The 23064-nt window shown below is 38.4% G+C and overlaps 1 protein-coding gene across 1 annotated transcript in view; it reads left to right on the top strand.

Moving 5' to 3' along the window:
* Positions 1-23064, top strand: part of LOC148943583 (F-box/LRR-repeat protein 5-like) — a 138271-nt gene that overhangs the window by 53878 nt on the left and 61329 nt on the right. Inside the window, exon 6 of the mRNA XM_089100881.1 lies at positions 370-537. Coding sequence (XP_088957007.1) covers positions 370-537 — 168 coding nt within the window. The remainder of the gene's footprint in view (positions 1-369; positions 538-23064) is intronic.

Raw genomic sequence — 23064 nt, 5'->3', positions numbered from 1 at the left:
TGAAGGCCTGAGCACCACCTGATCTAAATAAAGGCCATTTTCGAGGCTGAGGGGCTGAATTGATAAATACAGTAAGGAGAGGAGTGAGAAAAATTATGCAAAGAAGGTTTTTGTTGGCCAAGAGGTCCTTAAATCCTTTACTTTGGCTAGCTCGTATAATGTGAAACCGAGAGATACAACTTGTCGGTTTACGCACAACAATATCGTATTGTTTATTATTATATATTGTTTATTGTTTATTATTTATTATTATATATTATTATGTAGTTTATTATATATATTTTATTAATTTGAGACTTAAAGGGGTTGAATACTTTCTTCACAAATATGTCGAACTAGTATTGATTTCCTTTCAATTTTTTTTTTCAGCATTCTTCCTGGATTCTTGGGTACCATTGGTACTGGGATTAAAAAAATTTCTTTGGCTTGTTGCAAAGGGCTTCGTAACAGTCAATTAAGCAACATCCTGACTTTAACAATAAATTTGAAGCATTTGGATTTGAGCTATACTGACATTTCGGATGGGGCTTTTAAAAAGTAAGTAATGTTTATGTGTAGCATTTAATAATTTGTTTGTTTCTTTTTTTCTTTTTCGTATAAAACCTTATGTTAAATAAGAATGTGATCTTTTATGAGGTTTTATGCTTCTTTATGTTTTCTCTTTTTTTGTTCAAGTTATGGATCATGACCTTTTCCGCCCTTGGCCATTCTATGGATAATCCTGTTGTTTTCGGCTGCTTTTTCTTGACGCCGTGCAATCATGTAATGACATGCTACTCGTTCAACTTCATGTCTCTTGTGTTGTCGGTTAATTGACAAAAAATTTTCCACAAAATAAGTTTTTCAAAGAAAAGTAAAGAACCCCATTAAACCAAAAATGAGCAAAAATAAAATAATCTACCAAGCGTCGAACTACCACAAATCAGCATCGATAAATAAATGAAACCCAAAACGAACAGAAATTACAATAAATAACCGAGTGAAACTCAAAACGAGCAGAAATTAACATGATTAGGACTCAAAACCCCTATGCCATCCCAAGGCCAGAACATAATTTGCACTTTACTGAAAAAAATATAAATGAATGGTCACTGTCAGTTTAATATACATATACTGATATTTAGTAATCAGAACGTTAATATTATTTGATTTAATAAAGTTATAAAAGTAAAAACATTTATATTTTTTCAGTAAAGTGTAAATTGTGTTCTGGTCTTCGGATGGCATATGGGTTTTGACTTCTACTCATGTTAATTTCTGCTCGTTTTGAGTTTCACTCGGTTATTTATTGTAATTTCTGTTCGTTTTGGGTTTCATTTATTTATCGATGCTGATTTGTGGTAGTTCGACGCTTGGTAGATTATTTTATTTTTGCTCAATTTTAGTTTAATGGGGTTCTTTACTTTTCTTTGAAAAACTTATTTTGTGGAAAATTTTTTGTCAATTAACCGACAACACAAGAGACATGAAGTTGAACGAGTAGCATGTCATTACATGATTGCATGGCGTCAAGAAAAAGCAGCGGAAAACAACAGGATTATCCATAGAATGGCCAAGGGCGGAAAAGGTCATGATCCATAACTGGAACAAAAAAAAGAGAAAACATATAATATATGCACATATAAAATGTATATATATATATATATATATATATATATATATATATATATATATATATATATATATATATATATATATATATATATATATATATATATAAAGTTACTAGTATTGACTGTTGGCCAAAGTGATTGCGATTGGAAAAGAAGGAATAAAATGTCTAAACACAAATGAAATTAATTTGAATTCAAATGACAGGAGCCCCTGAAACCTTTGGAAGCAATTACACCCAGGACTGTGAAAATGCTTGATTACAAAACAAGGTTAAGGAGGATACAACGCCTGAAAAGGAAAACAAAGGAAAAATGGTTAGTTGTTTCACTTACGGGCCAGGTGAAATAGTTTTTTTTGTGTTGCTGCCCCTGCAGTACGATTAATGGTTATCTTGATTTCACCCTTGCTTAAAAAGCATTTTCAGGTTCAGGTTCTTTTATTTACAAACTAAATACAACTACAATATGGATATGCCCGGCTGAGAGTCTAGCTCGTATTACCAGGCAACTAATAACAATTAAAAACAACAAAAACATAATATATAACTGTATTTGTACACAATCGCACTAGAATCTTGACAATTCTTTTGGACATTGTAAGGACCTTTGTGAGAAAGGGCCGAAAGACTGAAGAAAAAAGTGGTAGCTATGTTCGATTTGTTCAGCTTCTGTCCCGATATGTGCCTGTTCTTCAAGATTGGTTGAATTATTTTTGCATTTCACCATGCCAAATCATCAATTGTACACAAATTATAAAGTAGTTTTCAGGTTATACAAAGTAATTTACAGAAGATATTCCAGAACGAGCTTGTTGAATTCTCGTCTGTTCAAGTCAGAATGACAGTTTTTAATGAAGGCTTGGATTCCTGCTTCTTTTTTTTATCTGTTATGGTGGGCAGGACAGCCAGTGCTTAACATTTAGATGAGCTCGCAGTCGTAATCCCTACTCAGTCTGGAAGTGATGACTAGAGATAGACTGTTCGATGCTATCAAGCTAAGTGATAAAACTTGGTAGAGTATTGCAGATCGTAAAATAGGAGTTCTGTGAAGACAAAGAGTGCCTCGTAATAAACTAGCCTCACCAGGGAACCTGAACCAATTAAATCGCCATGACATTTAGTTTCATGACTAAACCAGTATAGTGATCGGTTAAGTTTGAGTCCTAGTGGAAGTACTGGAAATCTTCAATTGCCTTGTTCCTTGTATTCTCTAACAAGGCCGTATTCTAAACATCATCATAGAGCTTAGTTGCAATGCACCTCCCTTGATAACAGTGCTTTTCAAAATCCTCGAAAAGATGTATTTGCTCTTCCTGTTATCTACAAAGCATTTTGGCTTTCGAAAGAGAAGTGTCTTTACGATCGGAACAGCCTTAGTCTACGAAACTTATCATGGACTGCTAGGGCTAAAACTATGCATTTAGTTATTTACTTTATTTGACTGGAAAAGTAAAACAGATAAAGAACAGTGTACACAGACGAAGCTACAAACCATTGGCCTTCTTAAAAATATTTACAACTTCGATTTTATTGTCTTCCTCATTTTCATAAGAAATAAAATCTACAAGGCATAGGGCAGGTTAAAGGATGTGAGATAAATATCATTGCCGCAATTGAGATGTTGGAAGCTACGAAGAAATCTTGAAAGAGTATCTGGGGAAGAAACGAACCGTTTGACTGACAGTCCAGCACAGTTCATAAAAAAGAATGAAATTCGACCGTAAGACTAATTTCATCAGACATCATTGTTACACTCTTGGATCGTATCGTTTCGACAGTCAAGTCCAAAGCCAACCCAAGAAATCGACCGTAATGCTTATCTCATCAGATATCATCGTTACACGCTTGGATCGTCTCGTCTCGACAGCCAAGCCCAAAGTCAACCCAAGATCTCAATGCTTCGATTCTATTCACAACATTTAGAATCTTGTTTGATAAGTTGACTACAATGATGGGAGGTATTCCCAGAGCTTGACTTGCTGGTTTTCAACTATTTTGCTCCTTAATTTAACCTCCTTTAAAGAAAACGATGCCTGCAAGCAATTGCACTTTTCCCGAACCAGGAAAGAGCTCCAGGTCTACTGCTTTTCAAGTAGAACTTAAAGTTGTGTTCCAGTCTTACACTAGTTACTTCAGGAAGTCCTACCTGAACTGCGTTGCCGGCCATTTCAGCGTAAACAAGCTATTAGTCTTTGCAAAGTAGCAGTAGTTGAAACTCGAACAGTTATTGCTGCGAAAAGAGTTTTTTCAAACGAAGTTCTATTTGGAATAGGCTGAGAGCTATCATGCTTGATTCTGCACTGGATTCCTTCATGCTTTTGGTTAGTTGTTTCTGTAAAAAAAAATTCACGTTTGTGGCTTGAATACTTTAGCTAAATTTTATGGTTCAACAAATCGGGAAAGTCACATACTCCAAAGTTATATTTCACTAAAGAGGTGCTGTTAAAGTTCGGCCTTATACCTGTTATCTTTAGAAAATGTTGTAAAACTCAGAAGAAATTCTCTGTTTTTTAATAACATATTTTTGAAATTATCCATCTGTAAGAACTATTAAGTAGATAATGAATAGATTATAAAACAATTTATTACTTAAGGAGTGTTTTAAAATTGCCTATGCATACCACCGTTGCTATATGAAATCTTGATTAAAACCTGAAGAATCTTTGACCTAATTGCTATGAACTATAAGTATTTCTCTGCCGCCCCATTTCTTGAAAGTAACTGAGCATTTGAGAGGTCAATATGACCATGCCCACAGTTCATGTTTTTCGTTTATAGTGTCAAAGAAATTGATTGATTCTCAAATGCTTGCTGTCACGAGGATATTGCCCAAAAACAAGAATTAATAACATAAAGTAAAAATGAAAATGTCTTTCGTCGAAAACCTTTTTAGAAGCCTATTTGACTAATTCCATTCTAGAATACTGCTAATAGTATTTCTTGTGCTGAATCCTATAAGGAAAAACTGACAAATTTCACATGTTTTTTTTCCAACGACTTACCTTGAATGTATTGCCTTTTTTAATTTCTTCTTTAGTGATTTTTTTTCTCCTTCTTTAACTGAGTTGGTCAAAACTTATTTGAACTTTTCTATGGTCGACAGCGATATTTTGTTGAAGCGTAGCAATCCGATAAAACAATTTTATTAGTTAGTTAATTAATTTACTTTAGCTTATTTTACCAAATATTAATTGGCTTTTAGAAACTAGTTCATGATGGCTCCAGTGGGGTATTTAAAGGCCCCAATTCTTAGATGGTAACTTAAGAATAGAATGGTATGTAGCCCGGCCACTGTTGGGGGGGGGGGAGCTAAAGGCAAATAAAGTGCGAAAGAGATATAAGATCGATGAAATAAAGCCCTGCTTTTCAAATACCTTGTGTTTAAGCAATGGACAGGTCCCATGGTTCTTCTTTTAAGCCCAAACTTCTTTGACCTTTAAACTTTTGTCTACAATGGTCAACAGCAGTATTTTTGTTGATGTTTATCAGTTCGATTCTTAAGTGACAATAATTTGTTCCCGGAGATTCCTTAAAATATGTCGTTTTTTGCAGATAAAAGAAAATAATAGTAAATAAAGAAATTATAATCGTAAAGTAAAAAGTCAGTGATAGAAGACAAAAAAGTCTACAATAATTTATTACCGAAAAAGTATTTTATTCCCCTTGCATGTTTCAATTTCTAAATTTAATTCAGTTCGAGCCACAGAACTGGCAGTGACGCAACAGACGGCGCCTCAGTTCAATGTTGCCAGGTGAGTTAGTTCCTCACATGTAGCCTTAAATTCTTGGAGTTAAAGTCAAATTGTACGTATAAAACTTTAAAATCTTTTTTTCTCAATGAAAAAGTAACTATCTGTCTATTATTTGTTAAAATCGATAAAACCCTGTGCTGAAAATTTTGCAACAGCTAAGGATGGTGAAGGACTAGTGGTGCAAGTGTTTTCAGGTCCTACTAAAGTCATGTGGAGACCTAAGTTCAATGATAGGCAACTAAAATGAATTGTAATCTAGAACAATTTTTAACGGCCACTGGAATTGTTTATCCAGGAGCATATTTGAACGTCCCAATCATAAGGTATATACAGAGGGCCAAGTAGATATAGGTTGCTGGGACTCGTTTTCGCCTTTTCTAAAATCAATTGATGTCTCTCATGGATGCTGGATCAAGCCATCCAATGAGAAAATAGAATAATGGATTCTGAATATCCTCATGATCCAGACATTTCTTACTACTAATTCGGATGGTTGAGTTTATGGTAACCTTCCTGAGCAAGTAGACAAACAAAAATATTATTTAAATTATAATTTTAAAACTAAAAAAATTATGCTAAAAACAATATTAGAATCTCATAGAAATTTATATAAGAAGATAAATCTTAGGAAAATAATTAATCTTGTAGTGTTTGCTAATTGAAATGTCTGGCTTGGCGTCTAACACTATTGCCTTCTTCTCTGAACGCTGGCTAAACCAATAATATGTGGGCAGAGGCGAATCTCCAGCATTTTTATTTGGGGGGGGGGGGGCAAGAGGGATCCATATCCGGATAGTCCATATCCGGATAGACGTATAATATTTTCTTTCTCCATATTATTGGGGGGCAACTGCCCCCCCCCTTGCCACCCCCAAACGACGCCCTTGTATGTGGGATAGACCATTTTGTAGTAATTGTTGAAAAAAAAGACTGCACTGAAAAAGAAATGGGTTGTATTTATAACAAAATTGGGTGGCAACTGCCCCCCTTGCCACCCCCAAACGACGCCCCTGCTTGTGGGATATGCCGTTTTGTAGTAATTGTTGATAAAAAAGACTACACTGAAAAAGAAATGGGTCGCACTTTATAACAAACATGAAGCTGGTGATACGGTTGAAGGTACAAGTTCATTGGAACGTTTTGTATAACCTCTTGACTTGACTTTCTAACCCCTGGTGATGTATATGCCGGGTCAGTGTCGTGTCGTTGTACAAATCTGGACAAGACACTGGATATAGAAAAATTAAACCAAAGTGGATATTATCTGTGTTTACAGTGCAATCATGACCATTCAAACATATATGCTAATTTTTCTTTTCTTTTTTCTACCGTACTAAAATAATGGACAAAGTAGAACAAGTAGTGGAATTATTCAAGGCATTGTTCCGCCACACCAGATGTTGCAAACAGTTGTTGACCGTCCACAATATCTGCTAGTATAGAAAAACGCAAATATTGACTACCTCTAATCTGAAAATGGGAAATATATGTATGTAGCCGTAAGAAAAAAAAAACTATCCTTGTAAAAATTGAGGAAAACGTCAAATGAAATCCAACTTTTTGTAAGAATTACTGTAAAATGTTTCGGAAATTGACATTCTGGAACTTACTTGTTATAGCGACCACACCAAAGAAGTTAAGTTGGGTTAATCCTAATGAAATATATCAAAATATGATGAAAATCTAATTAGTAACAAAATTAAGGAAACTACAACAGAGAATTGTGGAAAGCAGACCACCCTGAACGCATTATATTAAAGACTTAACCTAACCAATTCTATTTATAAAATATTTAATCAAAATAAACCCGTATAGTAGTATATCTTACTGAGACTAAGCTAATTAGCCTATCTTCGAATGCAGACAGAGAAACCGGTTTTATTCAGATCAAGAACTTGTTTGTGGTCACTATAACACGTGAGTACCGACATTCTTCTCAAAATATTTGTAAAAGTTGTATTTTTCTTTGCTTCGATTCTTTCTATTGGTTTCAACCTCATGCTTAAATCTAGCCAAAAAATTGGCCGATTGTGTGTAGACCTACTTGGACGTAGCATAACCCGTTAATGCCCGCTTTTTTGAAAAAAAAATGCTAGTCCTTTGATTCTTTATGGTTATATTAAATAATCACCATCTCCCACCTAAAATTTAGCATGATTTGAAAGAACACTCCTTAAACGGATAATTAGATATTAAAATTATGTAGACCTAAGAAGAGCATTTTTGTTTAAAGGAATGTCACGTTTTCTGCTCATCCATCTTTACATACCTCTGGAGTTTTGTTTTACGTGACTGACACTGTGTTGCTATCTAATTATGCTATAAGCATACCGAGAAATTCGACTATTCTTTTCATTTGATTTCCTAGCGGTTCCAGTTTGACGAGTTTTTTTTCTATTTTAATAAAGCGGGGCTTGAGTTTTTAAAGAGGTCAAAGTTTCTGTTTTATGAACAGGTGAGCGAGCAGGTTTATTCTACTCAACTATGATTGTTTTTAGTTATTTTATTCCTGATATTTGTACGGAAATAAATTTGAATGTTAGACAGAGTGCTTACCTAGAATTATTCAAAAATATACTTCTTCCAAAGCCATGTACTATAAAGGTTCCTATAATAGGTTGAAATTTGTAAGTAAGTAAATTTCTCATGAAAATACATTGAACAAGTACTGTTGACGGTAAAAACAAACTGTTTTGCTGTACTTCCCTTGTATTATTCCAGTGGATAATGAAATTTTGGTCAGAAGCAATGTTTCAAGAAAATAGACCACGTTGTTTATTTCCAGCAACCAGTAGCCAAGGGGGACCAAGTTTTGAAATATGTGACTATTTCGAGATTTCAATTTTGTAACGACATCGGGGGAAATGTTCTCGTGTTAAATATTTGAAAATCCCTTAGAAATCCTTCCGGTACTTTTTTAGAATCCGGTAAACACGCGAGAAGTGAAGTTTGGTTGATGCTAATAAAATAAAACAAAGTATGATGATAAAAACATAATAGTTTAGAAACTAATTTGGGATATATATTTGCAGATTAGGGGGGGGGGCGTAAAGCCTAGCATATATTAAATACGTAATCTAAACTAGGTACCTTTTTTTGCCCTTTTAACCCCAAAAACTAAAGTTTAAATATTTGTCACGGAGTGAGCAATACCTCACAACGCAGCGAAAACCTGTTTTTCATTTAGCATCTTTGAGAGTTCGATGCTGCTCTTCTCCCGTGTTTACCAGATTCTAAATAAGTACCACCCTTCCTAACTCAATAATCAAGCTATGTAATCTACGAGGTTTTACTTAGGTTTCACGAGGTTTCATTTAGGTGTGTTGGGTAGTAATTAAATAAAAAACAAGTTTTTCTCAACTGAAAGTAAGGAGCAACAATAAAACCTAAATTGAACAGGAATTATTCCGTATATGAGGGGGGAGCGCCCTCCTCAATACCTCGCTCTTTACGCTAAAGTTTCTTTTAGAACTTTTGAAAAAGCTTGTTTTTGTATTTAAATGATCCTTGGCTTTCAAGAGTCGTTCTTAAAGAATTGGGACAAAAATCCAACTTTACGGTACCGTAAAGATTTAGGCATTGAGGAGGCAGCAACTCAATTCATATACAGAATAATTCCTGTTCATTCTAAGTTTTAATATTGATCCTTAATTTCAGTTGAAAAAGCTTGTTTTTAAAATTTCAATTTCTGATCGTTTTTTAAATAATGCTTGGAAATTCGGCCCCCTCCATGGAAAATTCCTTTCCTCCGCATAAAATTCTTCCAAGTGTAGTTCCTCCCACGTAAAATACCCTTCGGAAAATTCCCCTCCATTATTGCATTCTTGCTGAAAATCCCCTCCCCCCCCCCTCGTAAAATGTCTTGTGGGTGATTACGCCTGAAAAATTCTCCTTATCATACTTACACTTGAAACAGACCTTTATTTCTGATTGTTTTTCATATTATGCTGGAAATCCCCTCTGAGGAAAATTTTTCCCGGAAATCCCCCACCCCAAGTGCAAAGTTGCTCCCAGAGAAAATTCACCCATGGAGAATTTTCCCCTCAGAATTCCCCATGGAGAATTTCTCCTGTGGAAAATCCTCCCTCCCCCACTGAAAAATTATCCAGACAATTCCAAGTCCGCTAAAAAAATCCTTTCAACATCCACTTATGTAAAATTGAGTCGGCAAAGACAAAGTAAGACAAATGAAAGAATTTCGTATAGGAATTCTGGCGAATTCCCCTAATGTAAAATTTCCTTCTGGAAAGTTCACCCGCGGAAACTTACCTCTCCACGGAAAATTCTCATCTTGGAAAATCCCCTCAGGCAGAAAGTGCACCCCCCCCCAAAAAAAACAAATGTCTGTATATTTCCCAATAACAAATACTGCACGTAAACAGTGGGCAAATTTCGTAACTTACAGCCTTTTCCCCAGGGTCTCTGGGGGGGATCATGTCATTTGGACAGTATGAAGTTAGAAAAGAAACTTACTTCATAATATGCAGAATAATTGTACCTAACACATTAGGTATGCAGACTTGCTATACTTTACCCTCCCCCACCCTAATATGCAAATTTATAGCCCAAATTTGCTTCTAAAGTTTTATATTTTTATCATACTTAGATATATTTCATTAGGATTTAGCGTCGGAGAAACAGGTTCTACTTAGATTAAATAAAAAAAACAAGTTTTTTTAACTGAAAGTAAGGAACGACGTTAAAACTTAAAACGAACAGAAATTATTCCGTATATGAAAGGGACTGTCCCCTCCTCAACGCCTCGCTCTTACGCTAAAGTTTTTTTATTTTTTAAAAAAAATAGAGTTGTGAGCAAGTCAAACTTTAGCGTAAAGAGCGAGGCGGTGAGGAGGGGACAGCCCCTTTCATATACGGAATAATTTCTGTTCGTTTTAAGTTTTAACGTCGTTCCTTACTTTCAGTTAAAAAACTTGTTTTTTTTTAGTTAATTTGAAGTAAAGACTGGAGGTCAAAGGAGGAGAAGGGGAGTATGTTGAGTTACTTTGGTGTGCAGTTAAAAAAACTTGTTTTTTTATTTAATTTTTGAACGTTTTTGAATTAACGCAGGTTTTGATTTTGGCTCACCGTACATGAATAATTAAAACAAAATTTGTATATTAATTTTACTTTTATTTGGTTAAATGGTTTTCTCAAAACTTGTTTAATTTTATTTACGAACGTTTTTATTAGTAATAAATATGCGTAACTTACGAATTAACTTACGTAACGAACTTCTATATTCTTAGATATTTAATAAGTATTTTAGAGGGTTCGCCCCTAGTCAACGCCGTGCTCTTTAAGCTAAAGTTCGAATTTTGTCCCTATTCTTTAAAAATGACCCTTAATCACAAAGGCCGTTAATTAGAATAAATATCTTATGAAAGTACTAAAAAATCTTTGGCTTAAAGAGCGAGGTGTTGACTAGGGGGTGAACCCAATCATATACGTAAAATTTTCTGTTCGTTTGAAGTTTTGATGCTGCTCCTTACTTTCAGTTGAAAACTTGTCTTATTTATTTAATTTCTGATCTTTTTCTTTAATAATGATGGGAGATCTGTCGCCCCCTTGATAGCACTGTCCCTTCCCCCATGAAAACTTCCTTCATGGAAAGATCCTCTCATATAGCATCCGACCCCCCCCCCCACCTACCAGAAAAAATCCCCCCTGAAAGCGTCTGTATACTTCCCAAAAACCAATACTAGGCCTATATGTTAACATTGGGTAAAGCTCATAACTTTCAGCCCTCCCCCCGGGGACTTCGGGGAATTAAGTCATCCTAAAAGACATAGCTATCATATTTTCGACCATGCTGAGCAAAATGGATATCTCAAAATTTTTATCGGGTGACTTTGGGGAAAAAATGAGCGTGGGAGGGGCCTATTTGTCCTCCATTTTTTGGTCACTTGAAAAGGGCACTAGAACTTTTAATTTCCGTTCCAATGAGCCCTCTCACGATATTCTAGGACCACTGGGTCGATACGATCACCCCTGGGAAAAAAACAACAACAAATAAACACGCATCCGTGATCTTTCTTCTGGCAAAAAATGAAAAATTCCACATTTTTGTAGATAGGTGCTTGAAAACTTCTACAGTAGGGTTTTCTTATACGCTGAATATGATGGTGTGATTTTCATTAAGGTTTTATAACTTTTAGGGGGTGTTTCCCCCTATTTTCGAAAATCAGGCAAATTTTCTCAGGCGCGTAACTTTTGAGGGGTAAAACTAAAATTTATGAAAGTTATATATTTGAAATCAGCATTAAAATTTGATTCTTTTGATGTATCTATTGGTATCAAAATTAAGTTTTTTAGACTTTCGGTTACCATTGAGCCGGGTCGCTCCTTGATGAAGAATATTAGGTCGGGGCTATATCATAGAAGTACCAGCCGTTGAAAATCGTCTCCGTTATTCTGAATTAAAAGCTTTATAGAACCATAAATTTTAAGTAAATGAGAAACTAATCATTTTTATCAGTAGTCTTTCATTAATATTTGACAAACAACATGAGGACTGTCTCCTTTTAATACAAGATTTGAATACTCACGCCCTGGGGGGGGGGCATTTCAAGGCATAGCATTGAAGATATAAGAATTATATTTTTCATTGGGTATAGCTGGCCTAAGCTACTACAGATCAGCCTTTTGAATGTTTTTCTTGCCTTTTTGAACTTGATTAAGCCTGTTCCCATGAGTAAAGTAGGAACTACCATTTCTATGGCCCCTCCGTACCAAACAGGTTTTTTTTTTTTGCTTAAATCCGTGGTCATTCATCTGTAATTTTATTAGTAGGTTTTTCTTTTTTTTAAACTTGGCTAATAGGTTTTTAAACCTATTACTACGAACGCTACATGCACTCTATTTTTGGAACTAGAAACGAGATTGTGTGATGCTATCATACTGGTTTCGTTTCATGGGTTCATTAATAGAAGGATTAATGTTTTTGAAAAGGGGTAATTACTTCTTTAGTTTACGAGATTTGCGAATTTTTTGCGAAAAGATATTTGCGTAAAGGTATTGCGATGGTTAAGAATGCCTGACGGGTAATTAAAGAATGGGATGCTTGCATCAACAATACAAAGAATATGCTCGGATACTTAATAGATTTGACGCTTACAAGAGACATTGCTAGAAGGTATTCAATAGCTTAATTGAAAAGTAACGAGAGAATGACATTGTGACTTGACCTAGCTTTACCTCACCGATGTGGTCTGTATAATACATAAGTAACGTTTGAAAAGTATTGTCAATTTAAAAAGAAATGGCTGAAAAGTGTTTTGAGGGGGATGGGTTGCATGGAGGGTTGAGTTGCACGAGGGTTCAGTTAAAGGGAATACAGTTGCACGGGGGTTTCGGTTATACAGGGGTTCAGTTACAAGGGGGATTCAGTTGCACGGGGGTTGAGTTAAATGGGAATTGAGTTCCACGAGAGTAGTGCTTTGTCATGGTTTAGCCGTGAGGTCCCTTACCACAACCCCAAAGGGCTCCGAGGCCCCCCCCCCCCCCCCGAAGGAACCCCCGGTCCTCAAAGGTTCTCTAGGCTCCCAAAGGGACCGTGGTTTACCTTGTAACTTTTACATTCTCTTAATTTTCAAAGTTCCGTTTGAAGGACTCTGTTGTTTTAAGCCAGCGTTATTTTTTCTTTACATGGTGTTCGTTCAAAAAAGTAAGAATTTCTGTTAAATAAATAATTCTTATATTTTTTACGTTCAATTGAAGGTGAGGATTTCTGTTAAATAAATAATTGTTATACCTTTTAAAATGACTTCACGGGGTTTGAGGGGCTCTGTTGTTTTAAGCCAGTGTGATTTTTTCTTTACATGGTGTTCGTTCAAAAAAGCGAGGATATTCCGTGTGATTTTTTTTGGGAAGTTTAATGAATTTATTAGTTACCGAGAGTTCAATGACTCCTCCCCTCAATGACTTTCAGCGGGTTTTATGACTCCTCCTCACAATGAATTCAGATGGTTTTAGGACTCATCCCCCTAGCCATAACTCCATTCAACCTTGAGCGAAGATATAAAAGTTTGATGAAGTATTTTTCTGCTTAACAACTACATTAATAACTTCCAAGATAATAGGACTTATTTTTTAATTTAATTGGGAATGAAAAGTCAAAGTCTAACATAAAGAACAAGGTATTTCGGAGAGGGTAGCTAACTTCATATACGGGATAATTTCCATTCGTCTTAGTTTTTAACGATGCTCCGTATTTCTAGTTGAAAATGCTTATTTTTTAATTTAATTGGGACGAAAAGTCAAAGTCTAACATAAAGAACAAGGTATTTCGGAGGGGGTAGCTAACTTCATATACGGGATAATTTCCATTCGTCTTAGTTTTTAACGATGCTCCTTATTTCTAGTTGAAAATGCTTATTTTTTAATTTAATTGTGAATGAAAAGTCAAAGTCTAACATAAAGAACAAGGTATTTCGGAGGGGGTGGCTAACTTCATCTACGGGATAATTTCCATTCGTCTTAGTTTTTAACGATGGTCCTTATTTCTAGTTGAAAATGCTTATTTTTTTAATTTAATTGGGAATGAAAAGTCAAATTGCCAGAATGGTTGAAATCCACTAGCTCAATATTGGGGTCTTAGTCCACCAGCCTGAATGGTGGAAATCGACTGGCTCAGTATTGAGGTCCCAGTCCACCAGCCTGAACGGTTAAAATTCACTAGCTCAGAATTGGGGTCTTAGTCCACCAGCCTGAATGGTGGAAATTCACTAGTTCAGAATTGAGGTCTTAGTCCACCAGCCTGAATGGTTGAAATTCACTAGCTCAGAATTGGGGTCTTAGTCAGTGTTCAGATTGGAGCGTTGGGGTCCGACTACCTGGGCTTTATTTGTCAAGACCTGAATGCTAAGCGATGGACATGAGCTCGATTGGGACCCCATTGTGAAAACGGATAACAAAAAACAAAAAATATATTGTTGATATGTGTGTAGAGCATGGCATGGTTACCGCTAAGGGCAACAGTCTAACCGTTGACGGTTTTAGGTATCCGTGAATAAGTTCTAAGGCGAGAGTGGAAATTGGGACAAATTTTTGGAGGAGCCCACCTCACCTGCTCAGAGTCTCAGGCAAGTGACCCTAAATTTGAAAAAGTGGAAATTGGCTCAGATTTTCTAAACTGAGCTGAGACAATGAATAGATACTATTGGGAAAGTTATCGGAGACGCTGGGCATCCTTGAACACGTGCTAAATTGAGAGAGGAATTCGGGATAATATTTGGGGGCACCCAACCGCTCAGAGCCTCCGGCAGGTGAAACAAAAATTAAAAAAACCCACAGAGACGACAGACACAAAGAGACGAATCACACACAGAGAGGACAAACACACAGAAACGACACATAGAGACGACACATACACAGAGACGATACACACACACAGAGTCAACACAGACAGAGAGATGAGACACACACACAGAAATGACAAAACACACATAGAGACGACACACACAAAGAGACGTCACACACACACACACAGATACAAAACACACATAGAGACAACACACAAATAGAGACAACACACACACACACAGAGACAACATCCACACAAAGACGACAAACACACACACACAGACGACACACTCAAAGTGACGACTTACAAATAGAGACGACACACACACAGAGACGACAAACACACAGATACGACACACATAGAGAGACGACACACACACAGAGACGACACACTCAAAGTGACGACTTACACATAGAGACGACACACACACAGAGACGACAAACACACAGAGACGACAGACACAAAGAGACGAATCACACACAGAGAGGACAAACACACAGAAACGACACATAGAGACGACACAGGCACAGAGACGAGACACACACACAGAGTCAACACACACATAGAGACGAGACACGCACACAGAAATGACAAAACACACATAGAGACGACACACACAAAGAGACGTAACACACACACAGATACGAAACACACATAGAGACGACACACACATAGAGACAACACACATCCACACAGAGACGACACACACAGAGACAACACACTCAAAGTGACGACTTACACATAGAGACGACACACACACAGAGACGACAAACACACAGAGAAGACACAGATAGAGTGACGACACACACACAGAGACGACACACTCAAAGTGACGACTTACACATAGAGACGACACACAAACAGAGACGACAAACACACAGAGACGACAAACATAGAGAGACGACACACAAACAGAGACGACAAACACACAGATACAACACACACAAAGATACTAAACACACAAAGCGACGACACACGCACAGAGAGGACAAACACACAGAAACGACACACACACAGAGAGACGACACACGCATAGAGACAACACAGATAAAGAGATAACATACAATCAGATACGACACACACACAGAGACGACACACACACACACAGAGACCACACACACACACAGAGTACAAACACACAGAGACGACACACACACAGAGACGAATTACACACAGAGATGCCCCCCACACAGAAACAAAACAGAGAGACGAGACACACACACACAGTAATGACAAACACACATAGAGACGAACACACAAAGAGACGTCACACACACACAGATACAACACACACACACACACAGACAACATCCACACAGAGACGACACAAACACACACACAGAGACGACACACACACAGAGACGACACACACACAGATACTACTAACACAAACACAAGACACACACACACATAGTACAATCACACACACAAGACACACACACACACACACACACAGACGACACACACATAGAGACAACACAGACACAGAGACGACACACACACAGATACGACAACACATAGACAGACTACACGCACACAGAGACGACAAACACACAGAGACAACACACACACACACACAGATACGAAACACACACAGAGACGACACATGCACAGAGACGACACACACACACACAGAGTCCACTCACACAGAGAGAGGACAAACACACAGACCCGAAACCCAAGCCGCGACGACACCAAAAAAGAGAGGGAACAAAACAAGCCCCCCACCCTAGAGACGACACATGGACCATAACGATACACACACAGAGTCAACACACACAGAGAGGCGAGACCAGGCAACGCGGAGAACGTACGGTCGCTTTGATTATCAATTTAATTCATTTTTTTTAATAAATTAGTTTTTTTTTTATTAAGTACACTCATAACAACACGCACACATAGATAACACAACAGATACGAAACACACAAAGCGACGACACACTCACAGAGAGGACAAACACAGAGAAAAGACACACACACACAGAGACGACACACTCAGAAAGACAACACAGACATAGAGATGACATACACACAGATACAAAACACCCACAGAGACGACACAAACACACAGAGTCCACTCACACACACAGAGGACAAACACACAGAGACGACAGACACAAAGAGAATAATCACACACAGAGAGGACAAACACACAGAAACGACACATAGAGATGACACATGCACAGAGACGATACACACACACAGAGTCAACACACACAGAGAGACGAGACACACACACACAGAAATGACAAACACCCATAGAGATGACACACACAAAGAGACGTCATACACACACACAGATACGAAACACACATACACACACAGAGAGACAACACACACACACAGACAACATCCACACAGAGACGACACAAACACACACACAGAGACGACACACACACAGAGACGACACACTAAAAAGTTGGGTTAATCTAGGTTCACTTAGAGTGGCGCGCCACTCTAAGTGAACCTAGATTAACCCAACTTTTTTGTCTGTCGTCTCTGTGTGTGTGTCGTCTCTATGTATAAGTCGTCACTTTGAGTGTGTCGTCTCTGTGTGTGTGTAGTCTCTCTATGTGTGTCGTCTCTGTGTGTTTGTCGTATCTGTGTGTGTGTCGTCTCTATGTGTTAGTCGTCACTGTGTGTGTGTCGTCTCTGTGTGTGTGTTTGTGTTGTCTCTGTGTGGATTTTGTCTGTGTGTGTGTGTTGTCTCTATGTGTGTGTCGTCCCTATGTGTGTTTCGTTTCTGTGTGTGTGTGTGAGGTCTCTTTGCGTGTGTCATCTCTATGTGTGTTTTTCATTTCTGTGTGTGTGTCTTGTCTCTCTTTGTGTGTTGAGTCTGTGTGTGTGTATAGTCTCTGTGCATGTGTCGTCTCTATGTTTCTTTTCTTTGTGTCTGTCATCTCTGTGCTTGTTTCATCGCTTTGTGTCTGTCGTCTCTGTGTGTTTGTACTCTTTGTGTGTGAGTGGACTCAGTGTGTGTGTCGAGTCTGAGTGTATGGCGTCTCTGTGTGTCTGTCATCTCTATGCCTGTGTTGTGTTTTTGTGTGTGTCGTCTCTATGTGTGTGTGTCGTTTCTGTGTGTTTGTCCTCTCTGTGCGTGTGTCGTCGCTTTGTGTGTTTCGTATCTGTGGTGTTCTCTCTGTGTGCGTGTTGTTATGAGTGTCCTTACTAAAAAAAAAACTGCTTTATTAAAAAAAAAAAATTAAATTGATCATAAGACCTAAATTATTTCATCAGATACGCCATGTCTCGTCTCTCTGTGTGTGTTGACTCTGTGTGTGTGTATCGTCTCTGTCCATGTGTCGTCTCTATGTGTCATTTCTGTGTGTTTGTCCTCTCTGTGTGTGATTCGTCTCTCTGTGTATGTCGTCTCTGTGTGTGTGTCCTCTCTGTGTGTGAGTGGACTCTGTGTGTGTGAGTGTCGTGTCTGTGCATTTGTCGTCTCTGTGGGTGTTTCGTATCTGTGTGTGTGTGTGTGTTGTCTGTGTGTGTTTGTCTCTCTGTGTGTGTGTCGTCTCTCTACGTGTTGTAATCTCTGTGTGTGTTTCATCTATGTGTGTGTTTGGTATATCTGTGTATGTCGTCTCTGTTTATGTGTGTGTGTGTCTTTTCTTTTATCGTTTAGTCTGTGTGTTTTATTCGTCTATTTTTGTAAGTAGTAACATTGATTGTGCCGTCTCAGGTTGTTTTTCTTATCTGTGTGTGTGTTTTTTGCGTATCATTGTTTATTGTTTCTGTGTGTGTGTGTGTTTTGTCTATTTGTTTGTAGTCCCTATGTGTGTTTCGTATCTGTGTTTGTGTGACGTCTCTTTGTGTGTGTCATCTCTATGTATGTTTGTCATTTCTGTGTGTGTGTGTGTCTCGTCTCTCTGTGTGTGTTGACTCTGTGTGTGTGTATCGTCTCTGTGCATGTGTCGTCTCTATGTGTCGTTTCTGTGTGTTTGTCCTCTCTGTGTGTAATTCGTCTCTTTGTGTCTGTCGTCTCTGTGTGTTTGTCCTCTCTGTGTGTGAGTGGACCCTGTGTGTGTGTGTCGTTTCTGTGTGTGTTTTGATCTGTGTGTATGTCATCTCTATGTCTGTGTTGTCTCTATGAGTGTGTCGTCTCTGTGTGTGTGTGTCGTATCTGTGTGTTTGTCCTCTCTGTGCGTGTGTCGTCGCTTTGTGTTTTTCGTATCTGTGTGTTTGTCGTCTCTGTTTGCGTGTCGTCTCTCTCTGTGTGTCGTCTCTGTGTGTTTGTCGTCTCTGTCCTCTCTGTGTGTGATTCTTCTCTTTGTGTCTGTCGTGTCTGTGTGTTTGTCCTCTGTGTGTGTGTGTTGACTCTGTGTGTGTGTGTCGTATCTGTGGGTGTTTTGTATCTGTTTGTCTGTCATCTCTATGTCTGTGTTGTCTTTTTGAGTTTGTCGTCTCTGTGTGTGTGTGTCGTTTCTCTGTGTTTGTCCTCTCTCTGGGTGTGTGGTCGCTTTTTGTGTGTGGTATATGGGGTTTTCTCTGTGTGTGCGTGTTGTTTTGAATTTCATTACTAAAAAAAAAAACTACTTTATTAAAAAAAAAAAAAAATTAAATTTATAAAAATAGCTAAATTATTTCATAAGATACGCCATGTCTCGTCTCTCTTTTTGTGTTGACTCCGTGTGTGGGTTTCGTCTCTGTCCTTGTGTCGTCTCTCTGTGTCGTGTGTGGGTGTTTGTGGTGTGGGTGTGTGTTTCGTCTCTGTGTGTGTGTCGTGTCTGTGTGTTTGTACTGTCTCTGTGTGAGTGGACTCTGTGTGTGTGTCGTCTCTGTGCATGTGTCGTCTCTGTGGGTGTTTCGTATCTGTGTGTGTGTGTGTTGTGTGTGTGTGTTTGTCGTCTCTGTGTGCGTGTCGTCTCTCTATGTGTTGTCGTCTCTGTGTGTGTGTCGTCTCTATGTGTGTGTTGTATCTATGTGTGTGTGTTGTGTGTTTATTTGTGTGTGTGTGTGGTGTGTGTGTTCTTTTCGTGTGTGTGTGTGTGTCGTGTTTATGTGTTTGTCGTCTCTTTGTGTGTGTCGTCTCCGTGTGTGTGTCGTGTCTGTGTGTGTGTTTGTGTCGTCTCTGTGTGGTTGTTGTCTTTGTTTATGTGTGTGGTGTCTTTTTGTTTTTCGTCACTTTGTGTGTTTCGTTTCTGTGTGTGTGTGTCGTCTCTGTGTGTGTGTAATCTCTATGTGTGTTTGTCTTTTCTGTGTGTGTGTGTGTGTCTAGTCTCTCTGTGTGTGTTGACTCTGTGTGTGTGTATCGTCTCTGTGCATGTGTCGTCTCTATGTGTCGTTTCTGTGTGTTTGTCCTCTCTGTGTGTGATTCGTCTTTTTGTGTCTGTCGTCTCTGTGTGTTTGTCCTCTGTGTGTGTGAGTGGACTCTGTGTGTGTGTATGTCGTCTCTGTGGGTGTTTCGTATCTGTGTGTCTGTCATCTCTATGTCTGAGTTGTCTCTATGTGTGTGTCGTCTCTGTGTGTGTGTGTCGTGTCTGTGTGTTTGTACTCTCTGTGAGTGTGTCGTCGCTTTGTGTGTTTCTGTATCTGTGTGTGTGTTGTCTCTGTGTGTTTGTCGTCTCTGTGTGCGTGTCGTTTCTCTATGTGTGTCATCTCTGTGTGTTTGTCGTCTCTGTGTGTGTGTCTTCTGTGTGTGTAAGTCGTCACTTTGAGTGTGTCGTCTCTGTGAGTATGTCTTCTCTCTATGTGTGTCGTATCTGTGTGTTTGTCGTCTCTGTGTGTGTGTTGTCTCTATGTGTCAGTCGTCTCTTTGAGTGTGTCGTCTCTGTGTGTGTGTGTCGTCTCTGTGTGGATGTGTGTTGTCTCTATGTGTGTGTCGTCTCTATGTGTGTTTCGTATCTATGTGTGTGTGACGTCTCTTTGTGTGTGTCGTCTCTATGTGTGTTTTGTCATTTCTGTGTGCGTGTCTCGTCTCTCTGTGTGTGTTTACTCTGTGTGTGTGTATCGTCTATGTGCATGTGTAGTCTCTATGTTTAGTTTCTGTGTGTTTGTACTATAGGTGTGTGATTCGTCTCTTTTTTTCTGTCGTCTCTGTGTGTTTGTCGTCTCTGTGTGTGTGTCGTCTCTATGTATAAGTCGTCTCTTTGAGTGTGTCGTCTCTGTGTGTGTGTCGTATCTCTATGTGTGTCGCCTCTGTGTGTTTGTCGTCTCTGTGTGTGTGTCGTCTCTATGTGTAAGTCGTCACTTTGAGTGTGTCGTCTCTGTGTGTGTGTTTTTCGTCTCTGTGTGGATGTTGTCTCTGTGTGTGTGTGTTTTGTCTCTATGTGTGTGTTGTCTCTATGTGTGTTTAGTATCTGTGTGTGTGTGACGTCTCTTTGTTTGTGTAGTCTCTATGTGTGTTTGTCATTTGTGTGTGTGTGTCTCATCTCTCTGTGTGTGTTGACTCTGTGTGTGTGTATCGTCTCTGTGCATGTTTTGTATCTATGTGTCGTTTCTGTGTGTTTGTCCTCTCTTGATTCATCTCTTTGTGTCTGTCGTCTCTGTGGGTTTTTTTAATTTTAGGTTCACCTGCCGGAGGCTCTGGGCGGGTGGGTGCCCCCAAATATTGTCCCGAATTCCTCTCTCAATTTAGCACTTGTTCAAGGATGCCCAGCGTCTCCAATAACTTTCCCAATAGTATTTATTCATTGTCTCAGCTCAGTTTAGAAAATCTGAGCCAATTTCCACTTTTTCAAATTTAGGGTCACTTGCCTGAGACTCTGAGCAGGTGAGTTGGGCACCTCCAAAAATTTGTCCCAATTTCCACTCTCGCCTTAGAACTTATTCACGGATACCTAAAACCGTCAACGGTTAGACTGTTGCCCCTAGCGGTAACCATGCCATGCTCTACACACATATCAACAATATATTTTTTGTTTTTTATTTTCCATTTTCACAATGAGGTCCCAATCGAGCTCATGTCCATCACTTAGCATTCAGGTCTTGACAAATAAAGCCCAGATAGTCGAACCCCAACGCTCCAATCTGAACACTGACTAAGACCCTAATTCTGAGCTAGTGAATTTCAACAATTCAGGCTGGTGGACTAAGACCCCAATTCTGAGCTAGTGAATTTCCACCATTCAGGCTGGTCGACTGAGACCCCAATTTTGAGCCAGTGAATTTCGACCATTCAGGCTGGTGGACTGAGACCTCAATTCTGAGCCAGTGTATTTCCACCATTCAGGCTGGTGGACTAAGACCCCAATACTGAGCTAGTGGATTTCAACCATTCTGGCAATTTGACTTTTCATTCCCAATTAAATTAAAAAAATAAGCATTTTCAACTAGAAATAAGGAGCATCGTTAAAAACTAAGACGAATGGAAATTATCCCGTAGATGAAGTTAGCCACCCCTCCGAAATACCTTGTTCTTTATGTTAGACTTTGACTTTTCATTCCCAATTAAATTAAAAAATAAGCAGTTTCAACTAGAAATAAGGAGCATCGTTAAAAACTAAGACGAATGGAAATTATCCCGTATATGAAGTTAGCTACCCCCTTCGAAATACCTTGTTCTTTATGTTAGACTTTGACTTTTCATGCCCAATTAAATTAAAAAATAAGCATTTTCAACTAGAAATAAGGAGCATCGTTAAAAACTAAGACGGATGGAAATTATCCCGTATATGAAGTTAGCTACCCTCTCCGAAATACCTTGTTCTTTATGTTAGACTTTGACTTTTCATTCCCAATTAAATTAAAAAATAAGTCCTATCATCTTGGAAGTTATTAATGTAGTTGTTAAGCAGAAAAATACTTCATCAAACTTTTATATCTTCGCTCAAGGTTGAATGGAGTTATGGCTAGGGGGATGAGTCCTAAAACCATCTGAATTCATTGTGAGGAGGAGTCATAAAACCCCTGGAAGTCATTGAGGGGAGGAGTCATTGAACTCTCGGTAACTAATAAATTCATTAAACTTCCCAAAAAAAATCACACGGAATATCCTCACTTTTTGAACGAACAGCATGTAAAGAAAAAATCAAACGGCTTAAAACAACAGAGCCCCCTCAAACCCCGTGAAGTCATTTTAAAAGTTATAACAATTATTTATTTAACAGAAATCCTCGCCTTCAATTGAACTGAAAAAATATAAGAATTATTTATTTAACATAAATTCTTACTTTTTTGAACGAACACTATGGAATTAAAAAATCACACGGTGGTAACACACTAGAGTCTTATAACTGAAACTTTGAAAATCGAGAGGCTTTAAAATTTGCAAGTTAACCCATGGCTCCTTTGGGGGACTAGAAAGTCTCCGAGAACCGGGGAGTTCCGTCGGGTTTGGGGTGCGGGAATCGGAGCCCTTTGGGGTTGTGGTAAGGGACCTCACGACTAAACCACGACAAAGCACTACTCTCGTGGAACTCAATTCCCATTTAACTCAACCCCCGTGCAACTGAATCCCC

The sequence above is a fragment of the Artemia sp. Qi Xiang Cuo genome, chromosome 15 (assembly GCF_049724085.1).
Source record: "Artemia sp. Qi Xiang Cuo chromosome 15, ASM4972408v1, whole genome shotgun sequence".
Taxonomy (NCBI): Eukaryota; Metazoa; Arthropoda; class Branchiopoda; order Anostraca; family Artemiidae; genus Artemia; species Artemia sp. Qi Xiang Cuo.
The sequence above is the reverse complement of the archived record's forward strand: the minus strand, read 5'-3'. Positions and strand labels throughout refer to the sequence as shown.